General features: G+C 39.2%; 1 protein-coding gene across 4 annotated transcripts in view; it reads left to right on the top strand.

The window, feature by feature from the left end:
- Positions 1–13,539, top strand: part of POLA1 (DNA polymerase alpha 1, catalytic subunit) — a 203,219-nt gene that overhangs the window by 181,319 nt on the left and 8,361 nt on the right. The window contains exon 37 of one of the 4 annotated variants that reach the window (XM_040531371.1): positions 2,069–2,201. The exons of the other annotated variants lie outside the window; for them this stretch is intronic. Within the exon in view, the coding sequence (XP_040387305.1) occupies positions 2,069–2,100 (32 nt within the window). The 3' untranslated portion in view covers positions 2,101–2,201. Of the gene's footprint in view, positions 1–2,068; positions 2,202–13,539 lie in introns of those variants that run through there. 4 annotated transcript variants of the gene reach the window in all.

Genomic DNA, 13,539 nt, shown 5'->3' with positions numbered 1-13,539 from the left:
CGTAATGGCATCACTGCGGGATCCAGCCAGTGTTCCAATTCCAATGGCTTAGTCCCTTGATTTCCCATGGCCTTTGTGTTACTGTACAGCAGTAGAACACACAACTTAAGGGATATGTCCAGTTTATTTTAGTAACTTCAGAACCTCCAGTAGGTTTTTGTGATTATTTAACAGTTCACTCCATACATTTTATGACTTAGACTTTGATTTTAGTCACTAGGCTTCAATTCTTTTTGCACTCAAAATCCTTACTTAGCTATTTCATATAAATTCATTCTCAAAATGAATTACATCAGTGACATCAATGACACCTAGATGCTGTCTACCGGCTTCTTCAGAATCTCATTTTAGGTGTTTTTTATTATTTTAAAGACTAATTTGTTAAGAATTGTTGTGGTCAAGAAAGAGAGTAAAGCTGACAGATCTGATTGATACTTCTTTAACATAAATATCAAAATGGAAGCCATGATATTTAGATATGCTTATAAATTGTCTTAGTGGTCCAGTATATTTTTCCTAACAAATGGTAAACAGCAGAGTCATTTTCTTGTGCTGCAGGATTTTCAGAGAGCTGTTTCAGAATACCAGAAAATATTCAGCTTCCAGTGATAGTGCAAGGAGTAGCTCAGCGATCACTGAGCTCAAGAATGCTCATAGTCGGTTGACAAAAAATCGAGGACAAAACTTACAGATTCTTCTGATCAGGATTTACTCATGCAAAGAGAGGCTCCTGAGTAACGCTTGTGCTAGTTTAGGAACCTCATGCTCCAACCTATGGTGTGCCTCTGGATGAACTAATACTCAATTTCAGAAACAGAACGAACAATACAAAGAACACTAGCTAATGCAGGAATGCCAGTTAATTCTTACTACACTAAAGAGCTTTCTTAACCCCATTCTCTTTCAAATAGGTGCAAAATACAGTGAGGGCGGTGTTCCCAGGAGAAGAGAATTCTCTATTTTAAATACCTTGAACACAAGTCCTTGATCAAAAAGTTTCTTACGCTTGTTGTGCGTCTTCTTGGGACGCACCTGTCTGTCCAGGTCCTTTTTGACCAGCTTAGGTTCGCATTTGTGATTCGGGGATCTGACAAATAATTATGAATATAGGACTTTTACTGGTGTAGTGACCTAAGTGTAGCTTAAGCACAGTACTTGAGAATCTCCACGAAGGATACTTAGAGTTGTTAGAGGGTTAATGTAGAGTTTAGGAAGCGGTTGTCTATAGTAAACATTATGGCACTGAATTGGTAATGTTTACTAAAATGTAATCAACTATATTAGCCATTGAGTTTCAGCAATAGTAGTTTTCTGCTATGATGAAGTTCTAATTGTTATCTTCACATAAAGTTTGTAATTAGACACAAAAACATTATTTTCTTCAGTGTCACAAATCCAGAGTATTTACGAGAAAGCATTTGGGTCTGTTGTCTACAAGGTAATAGATTTGTCTGACGGATTAGGCTAGAAAGTTCATTTTCCTGTTTGGTTCCTCCCATCTAAATTGTGGAGTGCGTAGTCATTTGAACCTGTGATTGTGTAGCAGATCATGTATTCTAAAAAAAGTTAAGCTGTGAATAGTACCATCCAGTAGTATCATCAAAAGACCGTCACAGTTTGTCTCAAAAAAAAAAAAAAAAAAAAAATGCACATTTGTGTTAGAGGAGACAATTTCAGTAGGTGCAACATTGCTTATATCTTACAAGCCTCAGAACAAAAGTGAGCTGGAAGGAAAGTATTACTTTCCATGATCTCTAGCAAATTATTTCAATAAACCCTTACATCCCTCTTTCTTAACCCTGACATTTTTCCCTTCCGTTTCTTATGCCACCATTCACACAATATGTGCCTTAAAACATCTTGCCTGTTTCATTGTCTATGAAGTAATTTCTTACTGAAGGTGTATTTACAGTAAAAGGTAGGGTATTGAAAACTTTTGGTATTAGGAATACTTCTTTGAAGTTGTTTTTTTTTTCTCAGCTTGAGTTTTCCTTCCACTTTTATTCAGTGTGCAAGTTTGGCCAGGTCCAGTGCAACTGTGTCCTCTCAAGTACTGTTTTTATTGCAGGTGGTGCAGAAGGCTGCAACAGCGATGGGTAGGCATGCAGCAGGAGTGAGAGCCCCCTGAGTGTGCAGCTGGAGGTGTTCAGCAACTGGGTGGGCTCATCTTTGGAGCGCTGAGACTGCCCGTGGTAGGCAGCCATCCGTGCGTTGCTCGCTAATTTAAAGAGCGCTAAATGCTCAAAGATCTTTCCAGGTTGTTACAGATTCCAAAAGCTGTGGGTTCAACAAGTTGTTGGAAACGCTGATGGAAGCAAAACCCACCCAGGGTTGCTCTGCTTAGGGAAACTGCCTTCAGTTCAGGAAGCTGCTGGACTTTCCAGGTTGCTGGAACCTGTATTTGGAAATCAGGGCATTTGGAAATCAGTGTTGCTGCAAGACAGCGTTGTTTGTCCAAGGTACCTGAATTTGAGGCTAGATGGACCTTTAGTCAGACCAAATAGGACCTTTTTTGTTTGTTGCGTATCACAAAATGTTATCATGCTATGAAGAATAGAACATCTTAAAAAACGAGGAAGGAAAGTACCTCGTCAAAAGCTTTAAAACATTTTCACAGTGACATTTTGGCTAATGTTCTTGGGCTTGGGGGATTTGAGGGGAAAGGCCATCCAGACTTCCGTAGTCATGTGAAACTCTGGGATTTCTTTCTCTTATGGAGAGATTTTGCTTTCCTGTTGGTGTTGTGGGATCAGCAGGGTGATGTGCAACATGTTCTTCCCTCTGCAAAAGGTAAATGGTTGTTGTGCTGCAGCTCTGTGTTAAGCTCTTCACTTCGAGGAAGTGACAGCTGAGAGGGGCCTTGCCAGCCCCACACAACTGATGAAAGCAACAGCTCACAGGGCTTCTCTTTAAAGGAACTTTTTAGTTCCTGTGGAGTGTGTAGCTGCCTGATTCATTAATACGCTGTGGGCAATCACATTGCTTTCTGATCTTAATTTTTATTTAATCAGTGGCACTAAGAATTCGACTAGCTCAGTGTTACCAGTTAAAATGTGTCTGAAGGTAGTTTGTCTGTCACGGAGAGTCAAGCCAGATAGCTGAGTAGAAAGCAACACGTACAAGCAGTGGTACAAGAAGGTGACCGTTCCCCCCCTCCTCGAGTGCTGATCTTTGTGCCTTATCTTCATTATGCTCTTTGAATGCCCAGCGTGTTGGCTGCAGGAAATCTTTGATGTTCTCGATGTTTTCTGGTTAACGAATGTCAAAGAAACAACTTGTCATCCAGTACCTAGTTGGTGTAGGTGCTATGTGGAGTGAAAGCCAGATAGAACAGGCTCTTCTTGAAGTTTTATTTTAAGCTTTCTCATTCAACTTTTAAGAAAAACAGCCAATTCTATTGATCTTTATCTTGGTTTTGCACACCATGTTTGAAATGTGTATGTAGCTCTTTATCACATGCTAGATATTTGATTTCACTGTCACAAAATTGAATTTACCAATTTCAACAAAATTAGGAAAAGGAACAGCTGATCTAACTACAGAAACAAGTTCTTGGTTTAAATATCCAAGTCCTTTGTTGTATTCTTTCCTCCCTCTCTGAGAAGAAGGAAGTGGGAATTTCAGCTTACCCTTGAAGACCTGAGAGCTTTTGATGAGGCTGAGCACTGCTCAAACTTAAATTGTTTTGAAACCGTTAAAGTGCCTCCCAGAAAGCGACTTACAGTAAATCTGACTTAAGCGTCTTCAGCAATTAATGGAGTAGGAGAGGAATGTTTTATGCCATAAAAATACAGGTGTCAGCAGAGGCATCTCTGAAACAAAAACTGGAAATGTAGCGTACTGGTTTACATCTTCTCTCAGAAGGCTGGGTTCACACCATTAGTTATTATTTGTATTATGCTGCTATCTAGAGGTCTGATGCACCATAAAAGGCAATTTTGAAGACCACTTTTGCCTATAGACTTCACAGTACAAGACAAACCATAGGGCAGAGAAGGAGATGTCCTCAAACCTTTTCTACAGACAAAAACTGAAGCCTGAATGAATTCAGCAGCTGGTCCAGTATGATGTTGGAAAGCGATGACAAAGCTGAACGTAGCACCTAGACCTTTTGAATGAAGGCTTATTGGTTATCAGCTGTAAAAACATACCAAATACTCCGTCCTTTTTGTTTTATGCTGCTCTAATGATGCAGATAAAGCAAAAAACTGATAGCTTCTTCCAGATAGGATAGCTCAGTTTCATGAGCGCTTGCAGTAGAGGAATTTATATTAAGCTGTAATAATCGCAACAAACTGTGAATGCTTTTAGTCAACTCTTGCTAGCAGATAGCTTGATTACTTTTTCTAATTTATTCTCTTAGTTTTGTTCACTCCTTGATTTGCCTTTGGTTGTCTTTCTTTGATAGGTTATGGGTTTTGATATTGTGGGGGTTTTCTGTTTACTTTTCTGGTTTTAGACTTTTTCCCACCTAAAGTTGATTTTCATCCAATGCATCTCTGAACTGCTTTTTAAATGGAAACCACTACCCAGTATTTTCATATTTGTGAGTTGTATTCTTTTTAGGTAATACCTTCTATAGTTCAAGCCTACTTATATAGTCAGAAATGTACGAAGTTGTGTCTCATTTTGGACAGGTGTGCATACCGTAATGCCAATGCATTTTTGTTCTGTTACTCTGCACGGAACGCTTACTATTCTTTGTAATCTGACTTTGCAACTGGTTAACAAAAGGAAAACCAGTTTCGGGCTTCCCAGGTAATTTCTCTCTTATTGCCATCTCCTCTTTGCAACAAGATGGGCATTTGGCCGAAATGAAAAATAGATTGTTGATTGTAAAACAGCCACTGAGACTCTGAGAAAGCCAGTAAATATGTTTTACTTTTATAAGATAATTCCATGAAAAAGAGGATGCAAGGCCAGTTACATATCATGGGAAAATGAATGTCTTCTGACTCCGCCATAATAATCATTTCCTCCTTCCCCATTTCTCCTAAGCAAATATACTCTGGGTACTCTTCAGTGATAGTATATATAAAGGATATCCTCCAAAAAGAGATTGGCAGGTTTAATTTGTTTGATGTGTGCAATCACAGTCCATGTTAAATTCAAAATGCTTGTCCAATCAAGGATTCAATATAGAAAAGAGGCAGTAACAAGCATGTGGTACGCTGTAATAAAGAAATCTGTTGATTGAAAACAGTTTGTATATTTTGGAAATGATAGGGAATGTAATTGGTAAGAAAGAAAAGATAGGGCTTTATAAATAATAGGAAATAGAGCATATTTTTTCCACTGATAATGCTAACTCAATTTAACAATATTCTGGTGCTGAATTTCCTGTTCAGTAAAATAGGTCTGGTAGATCTTCCAGTACTCTAAATTTCATGATTAATGGAAAGAGCTCTTTATTTTGATGGTGCCGAATTTAATGTGTTGAATTTCAGCTGAATGACCTACCCCCTCGCTCATCTATTTTTTTCCCTCTGTCTCCTAACCCTTAGAAAGAGTCTATGAAGAAGAACAGGATTTGGCAGCAGGCTTCTCAGTCAAACATGACTTTAAAACAGACAGCTACCTGAGTGCTTTTATGAACTTGGAAGGGTGAACTTGGAAGGGCTATTTTGTAGGCTATATGAGATGAAAAGAACTCAATGTGTCAGGCTAACTTCAGGGTGTCTTAGAAACTTTAACGATTCTCAACCTAGTCATAATTGAAGCCCAGGATAAGCTCAGCAATTCTCCTGTGTTCTGCACCCCACCTTCCACGTAGGCTTTCTTTTCTTGTTGCAGTTCGCTCACAAGACCTCTTTTCTATTTATGGAGCAGTAAGTACTTGAAGAGACTTTTAGCATACGGATCATACATAGCTGTGCAGTTCTGCAAAACTGCCGGGCTTGGAAATACTTAGTTTCTGTAAACACCTTTCATGTTCTTAAATTTCTGAAGATCAAACTTCCGTGGTTTTCTTTTTCTTACCTTTTGTGTGAGTGTGCAGGAGTGTGTAAGCTTATATTAGGGTATTAATAAAACAAGTGTTAAATGGACATGTCGCTGCAGCTGTTTATGCAGTAATTGTTGTGGTACTTTAAAACTCTTATGATTGAGGAGGAGGAAGTACTTGAAAGTCAAAAGCTAGGAAATAATACAGCTAACAATGCAGTTTTATATGAGAAAGATTCATTTATTATTTTCTCAACGATTTTATTTCATGTGTTGTGTGAAGGTAGTATATTACTTGTTGTGTTATATGAGGTTATCCGGTATTTGGAGATAAAATTATACCTAAGTGGTCACGGTAGTTGCGTGACATAACGTGTCAGACTGAATTTTTGTTCAAGCATTCTCATCTGATGATCATAAATATTATGACATTTTGAAGAAGTGCTCTTAAGACGTTAAAAAAAAAAAAAAATCTTTATATGCAAAATGTGAAGATCCCCCTGTTAGTTCAGGCAGCTGGGCTACGTCGGGCTGGGAGCTGGGGGCTGAGGAGCTGCCCGCCGCAGGCAGGCTTTGCCAGAAGGTGCTGGGTATGTGTGGAGGGGTGACCGTGGGCAGCTCCAGCAGCATCTGATGCTTACTGTTGGAAAGTAAGATCACAGAAAGCTATTCCTCATCAAAGGTCTGCATGGGTGCTGTGATGTCCCTAACAAAACTAGAAAGAAATAACATCAGTTGTGAGGCATTTAAGCTTGCTGTGCATGCTGTGCGTGCGTTGACTTCACAGCAGCTACTGATCGTTTGCTCTCATACGAAAATATTTGAGTCTTCTTTTACTGAGTTCCTAGGTTTGGTACTCCCCAGAACTGATACAATAAAAACTCCGTAGAAGTGCTCATTGTCTTACACACTGAAGGTTTTATTCTTTCTCAAGAACTTCAAGCTGACTCGCGGCACCTCTTCGCATGCTTGTTCTGCAAAACTCGGGATTCAGAATCAACATGATTTTTACATAAACCTAAAGTGTAGAAGCGATAATAAATGTGATTTACAGTCAGTGATGAGCAAAACACAAGGTATTTTTGCTCACGGCTCTTAACCAGTTATCAGTAGAGCTGGAATGTTGCTGCTGGTTAAGAAAGGGTTGTGTAAGGCTGTCTCTCAAAAAGCTGCTTTGAAGGCTCTATTGAAACTCCACAGAGGCTGGGAATTTCGATGTGAGGGATGGTTGTTTTCTTATAATCAGAAAGTGTGATTTAAAATCTACATTGAGGGTAAACCTTTGACTGTTATTGCCTGCTGCCAGTTGCACTGTAAGTCTCATTTCTAGACAGTATGTTAAAATGTATGAAAGGATCGTTAGGATGCCCACCAAAACAGCTGTTTCCATTAAGTTCACTTTTTCTTCATACCTCTTTTAAGGGAGAAGTTCTTCCTCTGTGTCTCTTGGTGTTAAGAGTTTCCACTCTCAAATGATGGACAACAAGTTAGCAGCATAAAATGCGTGTTGACAGTCCTTGAAAATGAAATAATGTTTGATATACCCTCAAGTTTCTCTCTGAACTTTGACCAAGCAATAGAAAACCTTAAAAAGGAGGGGCCCTGTGCTGTCAAGCACAGATTTACACAGGGAAAAAAATTAATCTAAATAGTGAGGGAGAAGTCTGGGTTCTCTTGCATGATATTTAGCAGCAGTGGTAAGAAGAGGGATGTTTCTTTCTTTGTGTAATGTGCAGTAGTTACAATAAACACAAGATTTCCAAATCTCAGAGGACTCTCTTGACAGTTGCTTGATAACAGCTTTTTTCACTCCATAGTTTTGACAGTTTGTATGTGTTGCCATATCTAGTGTAAACTAAAACATCACTGTCATTCTGTTTTTCTTTCTTGTGTGGCTTCCTTTTCTTTATTTTTTTCCCCTGTCTTTAGGATAATGAAAAACACGGGCTTTTAATTTGTAGGCTTGAGTAAAAGCGACTTGTGTGTGGAGAGTGGCGTGCGTTTGAGTTCTGAAATGCTCAAATCGAATAGCTGTCGTATTTTTTTTTAATACCATTTCTTCAGAAGTGAATGTGTTGGGTCCTAGTTTTGGCCTGGCCCGCAGGTTAGTATGTGTACGTGCACCCTCTTGGCGGGCCCTAGCAAAACAGTGCCTGTGCATGCTGCTCCCCACACCACATCGCACCGTGTTGGCCTCGCACATCCCTGCCCTGCTTTCCCCTCTTGGCTCACATGGAGAATGTGAACCCCTCGCTTTCCTCGTGTCCCCCCCATGTCTCCACACTGCTGGAGACTCCCCCAGAGTGGGTCTCAGGGGGCTGCGGGGTACCCCAGTTTCTGGCCATGGCTCACCCCAAGTGGATTAGATGCCCCTGGCCACAGGAGAACTTTATTTAACCTTTGTGCTGCTTGTTGGATTTTTTTTTCCTTTTTTTTTTTTTAATATATGTAGATATTTGTAAGGTTATTTTGTCATCAAACCAAATTTGCTTTTGCACAGCAAAGTGCCCAGTGTCGTCATCTGGCATGTTACAGACAAATTCCAATTACTTTTCTGCTTCAAGCTATTGTTAAACACTACGAGCTAGCTGACAGTAAAATTATAAATACAGGTGTTGTCACACTACACTATAATCAGAATTTTAATTTGAATTTTCATTTGTAAAGCCTTTTTTTTAACATGAAAATGGGAATAGAATTAGTTTTATTGACAGTAAAAAGACATTTTGAAAGCTTCCTAAATCATTACCTGTATTTAGTAGTGGGAAAAAATTGTATATGTCCGTATAAAAAGAAGAGTTTATTATCACATATTTACTCATTATATTTGGTGGTAAATAAAACTAGGAAGATGTGTTTGACAAATGATTGACGTAACTCAGTACGTTTTCACTTCATCAGAACAATAGACAGACACAAATATATATTTGCTTTTGTTTTGTTCTGCTATTACTAATGCAAGCCTGCGATGAAATCTTCGAGCAAATTAAGTAGAGCCTGTTGAGTCTGCATGCGGCGCTAAACTTTTTATTTTGCAATTTTCTCTTCTTACACAGATTCATCATTCTTCGCTTTCTCCCTTTTCTTCCCCCTTCCTTTTCTGCGCTCGCTGGTTGGAGTGGTTCCCCCTTCTCAAGACCCGTTTTTTTTTTTTTTTCCTCGAGGCATTTAGTGTCGTGTCTGCCAGATTTCAGTGATGAGCAGCGAATTGCTTTTAAAGTGGGCATTATGCCAGTTCAGCAGCACAATGGAAAACCAATCTTCCACCATTCTACTTTTGATGCTGTTATTGTAGCATTTTAGATAACTGCTGCCACAAAAAAAGATGTGCTCAATTGCTACCAGTTAGTCAAGTTAAATCCAGAGTAGCATTAAAATTACTCTGAAAACTGTTTGTCAGAGGTCATGTGCTGTCTGTGGCTACAGCGCATAGGATAGATGTTCTCTTCTGTGTGGGGTTTTTTCTTTTTGCGTTATTATTACTGTGACTGACCAGCTCTCTAAATAGCCCTTCACTACCTGTTTACTTATTGTCTTCACCTCACTGCTGAAAATATGTGTCAAACAGAAATGTTGAAAAGTTTCTGTAAAGTGCTGGAAATAGCAGGGGAGTGAGTTGTTCAGGGTGCTACAGTTTGTACAGTGTGAAAGCAAAAAAAAAAAAGGGAAAAAAGAGGGGGGAGAGCAAGAACATAATTCTCTGGTTTCTGTAGCAAGATTACTGTTTTCATCTTTTTATCTTCACTTTTCAACCACTAAGTTCACTTTTATATTTTTTTTAATAGAACAAATGGAATTTATCCGCTTTCTCACTCTCTTCCCCTTCAACTCCTCCTCCTCTTCCTCTTTATTCTGCTGGCTTTGCTTGTGAATGAAAGGGTCTGTTACTACTGCTGTAGGACAGATGGCAGTTGCGGAGGGGGGATAATAGCACTAGGTGACTATTAAATCAGTTGTTTTCCAATAAAACACAAACGGGAAGATTATTTATGGGTGGTGGGAATTAAAAGAGCAAGGATATTTTACTTGTTTGTTGCTGACACTTTATTTTATGAATCATATAATGCCTACACCACCTGAATACTTGTTTCACTCGCTTTTGCATCATGGCATAAATGTATGCTATGCCATATTATGTTCTGATCGTTTTTAACAGGGAAACTGCCTGCTGCATACATCTTTGGATCACACCGCTTCAGAGTTTAGGGTTGCAGGTTACAGACATGAGCAACTCCTGCAGGACACCGAAAGAGTTGTTTCAGCTGTGAATTTCAGCCTTGCACGTAGGCATCTAAATAATATACCATATTTTCAAAGGACTTAATATTTGTAGCCTTTAAGTCAATCAGCACTGTGTTGGCCCATGGTGAAGATAAGGAAATACGTTGAGACCACTAGGGAGGCAGCATCAGTAGCATATCTTTGAAAATCTTCACCATCGTCCACGAAGTTGCTCTTCCTCTGTAGGGCAGGAATGGTGGGGGGAACACGTGGAGATCTAATTCACTGGTAATTGTAAAGCGCTTTGAAGTCCTCCAATAGGTGGCACTGTGGAAGTGCGCAGTTGTTGCCATTGGGATTTTTGTAGCCTTCTTCCTAAAGATGGGCATTTTCTTACTGGTTCGGTTAAAATCTGTCCATTGGGGTTTTGCTGCCTGCAGAGCAGAGATGCTGTGGACTCTCTCACTTTTTATATTTAGGGAGCTTAACACAGATGTGTCACACAGAGTTGTTACAATTAACACTAATATCTGTGTACAGGATTTGTCTCCGTGCAGGATGGTTCCCATTTTACATAACCTAGATAACAGTGAGAAAAGAAGGTAGAACTCTCTAGGTGGGTTCTCCAGAAAAGATGGGAATGTAACTCTCTGAGAAACTCTTCATACATAAGGTAACTGTAGGATATTGCCTTTTTTCTCTTGTTTTTGATTTTTTCCTTTCCTTTTTAAACTAGAATATCAGGATTACAGGGTCTATCGCACAAGTTATCCCATGTCTTGGTCACTTCTACATAGATCTGCCTACCTACTTTGCAGAATTCAACTACGTGCAATACCTGGTCCCTGTACATAAATGTCTTCCCAGAAAGACCTACAGAAAGTGTCCACTAAAGTTTGTTGTAAACAGAATGTAACTGGGGCAGAAAACCAGCCAGATAAATTTAGATCAGAGGGAAATAGAAACCTGGAAATCAGCCACAAAAATTCAAAAGTATCAACATTTCAGGAGATTTTTTTTTTTTTATAAGACTACTTCTGTATTTAGTATTTTTGCTGATGAGAAAGAAATATGAATACATTGGTGGTTGTTTTTTTTCTTGGGGGGAGGGGGGGCATTTACACACATGATACGTAATCATTTTCTCTTCTTGGTCTGTGCTGTGGGGATACAATATGGAAAATCGTCACATGTACCTGCTTAAATGTTACAGAATTCCTCAGTAAAGAGCCACCTACAGGAGAAAACACAGGAAGCGCAATCAGAGCAGCAATATCAGAGCTAATTACCTCTGCAGCCAAGGGAGGAGGGAACTGACTGGAATGGAACAAAACCCAGTTTTTACAGGTCTCAATCTTATTATTCGGTTTCCCAGAAAATACTTAATAAATGGGAAGATTTCTGAGGAAAAAAAATTAAAAAAATTAGGATTCAGATGCCTACAAAGTGTTAAAAAATATTAAAATGTCATTTCAGGCTGTGAAATCAGCTACCTGTTTTTTGGTTTTGTTTTTTTGTTTGTTTGTTTTTAAGGAGGAAAACAGATTGAGGTGACCATTAGGGCTTCTTGAGGAGGAGAGATAAGTTGAACTGCAACACAGTTTAAATGAGGACCAGTTAGGTTGGAAACTGACCCTCACCCACTTTTTTCTTTGCTTTGAGTGATGCACCAAAGAGCAGCTAATAACAAGATGACTGATTTTAAACTGAAGACAACAGTTTATAAGTATATAACGTGTGTATTGATGTAATTGCATTTGAATTTTCAGCCTTGATTATATACTCTCTTGATATTATGGTATAATTTGAAATTTTGAAAACAGGTGCTTTTGTAAATGTATAGATACAAGAATGGCATATGTGATCCAGATAGCTTGGCTTGCAAGATCCAGATTACTTCTGCTCTGGCAAATTGCTTATCTGGTCAGTCAGCTTTGTCTTAGTGCCCAAGATCGTACCTTTCAGAACAGGCAGCGAGCCGTACGTACTTCTTTTTCTGTGAAGAAACCTACGTATGTTCTGAACATATGACAAGCATTTCAGCTTTTGCTCACTTCTCTTTATCTATTTCTTTATTTAAGTTTTTCTATTTAAAAGAAAAGTTGAAGGACTCTATTAAAACCAAGTTAAACTGAACTCAGCTGTAAATCTGAAAGGCAGCCTAGATCTTAAGAAAGTTAAGACTGAAGTTAAATTATATTCCATGATGTAACTGCATTATATTCACATATGGCAGTTGTTCAAGTGAAAGTTATTTCTTAAACAATTGCTGGTGGCAAGCCACCATTACTTCTGGTTGCTTGTTGAGGATTAGCTGCTCTGGTGGGCTGTGCGATTCATTCATTACTTCTAACAGCTAAATCACGCTAGGAAAAAAAGAGGAGTATAGTGTGTGTATATATTTAAATAATGTATATGTTTTATATATATAACGTATATAAGATCAAGACCTGTATATTCTGCTAGAGAAAGTTACTTTTTCCAAAAGAGGTAAGGCAGGGCGGTATTTGCTGCTATGATAAGGAAGTCTCCCTGAGGCTGTCCTTATTTATTAAAACACTGTTTTATAAGTGAACACGTAAAAATCTTGCTTTATTGCACTGCATTAAGAATCAAACTGTAGAAGGAAAAACAAAAAAAAAAATTCCTTGCAGTGCTGTTGGATAAGCTAAAGCTGTGGCAGACTGAACTCAGAATTTGCCCCTGTAGGCAGCGCTCGAAAACCCTAACTAGCAAAAATATTAATTTGTGTGCATTATTCAGCTAACATTTGTGCCGTTGCATAGGGTAGATGTGATTCTCATAGCTTCTCTGGCTGTGTCAGAATGCATTATATATGCATATACACATGGTTTAAAGCCCTTTAGATTGGTAGGGTACATTATGTACGGGAGAATTAGTCTCACTTGGTGCTATAGTATTTATGCAGTGGCTTCACTGTGAGATAGATTTCTTGCATGTGACACAGTTTTAAAACCATGTCTTCCTGCGGGGTGGGGGGGATCACAATTAAAACAAGCGATCAGATCCCAGAAGGCTGTAGGTTAATCTTCTCTTTTCGTAAATAGAGATGGAACTAATCTCCCAAGTATGTGGGCATTTCCTGATTGAAGAGATGCTAGCAATATTTTGTAAAGCTTCATTCATTTTGAAGCCGCAGCGAAGATAAAATTTTCTGAATGACTGGTTGTCTTAAATCAGCGCTTCGTGCTCATTGAGGGCATTTGACCAGATCTGAGAGTCGCAGCCTCGTCGGGAGCTGCTATTCAGACACGGGCTGTATTGTAAACGCGGGAGCAAGGAGGACGCGGATGCCGCTCGCAGGCGGGGGGCCAGGGGCTGGCTGGGATTCGGCCCGCGCAGAGGCCGCAGCGG

This window comes from Cygnus olor, chromosome 1, assembly GCF_009769625.2.
Source record: "Cygnus olor isolate bCygOlo1 chromosome 1, bCygOlo1.pri.v2, whole genome shotgun sequence".
NCBI lineage: Eukaryota > Metazoa > Chordata > Aves > Anseriformes > Anatidae > Cygnus > Cygnus olor.
Note: the sequence above shows the minus strand (reverse complement) of the source record. Positions and strands in the feature narration are given on the sequence as shown.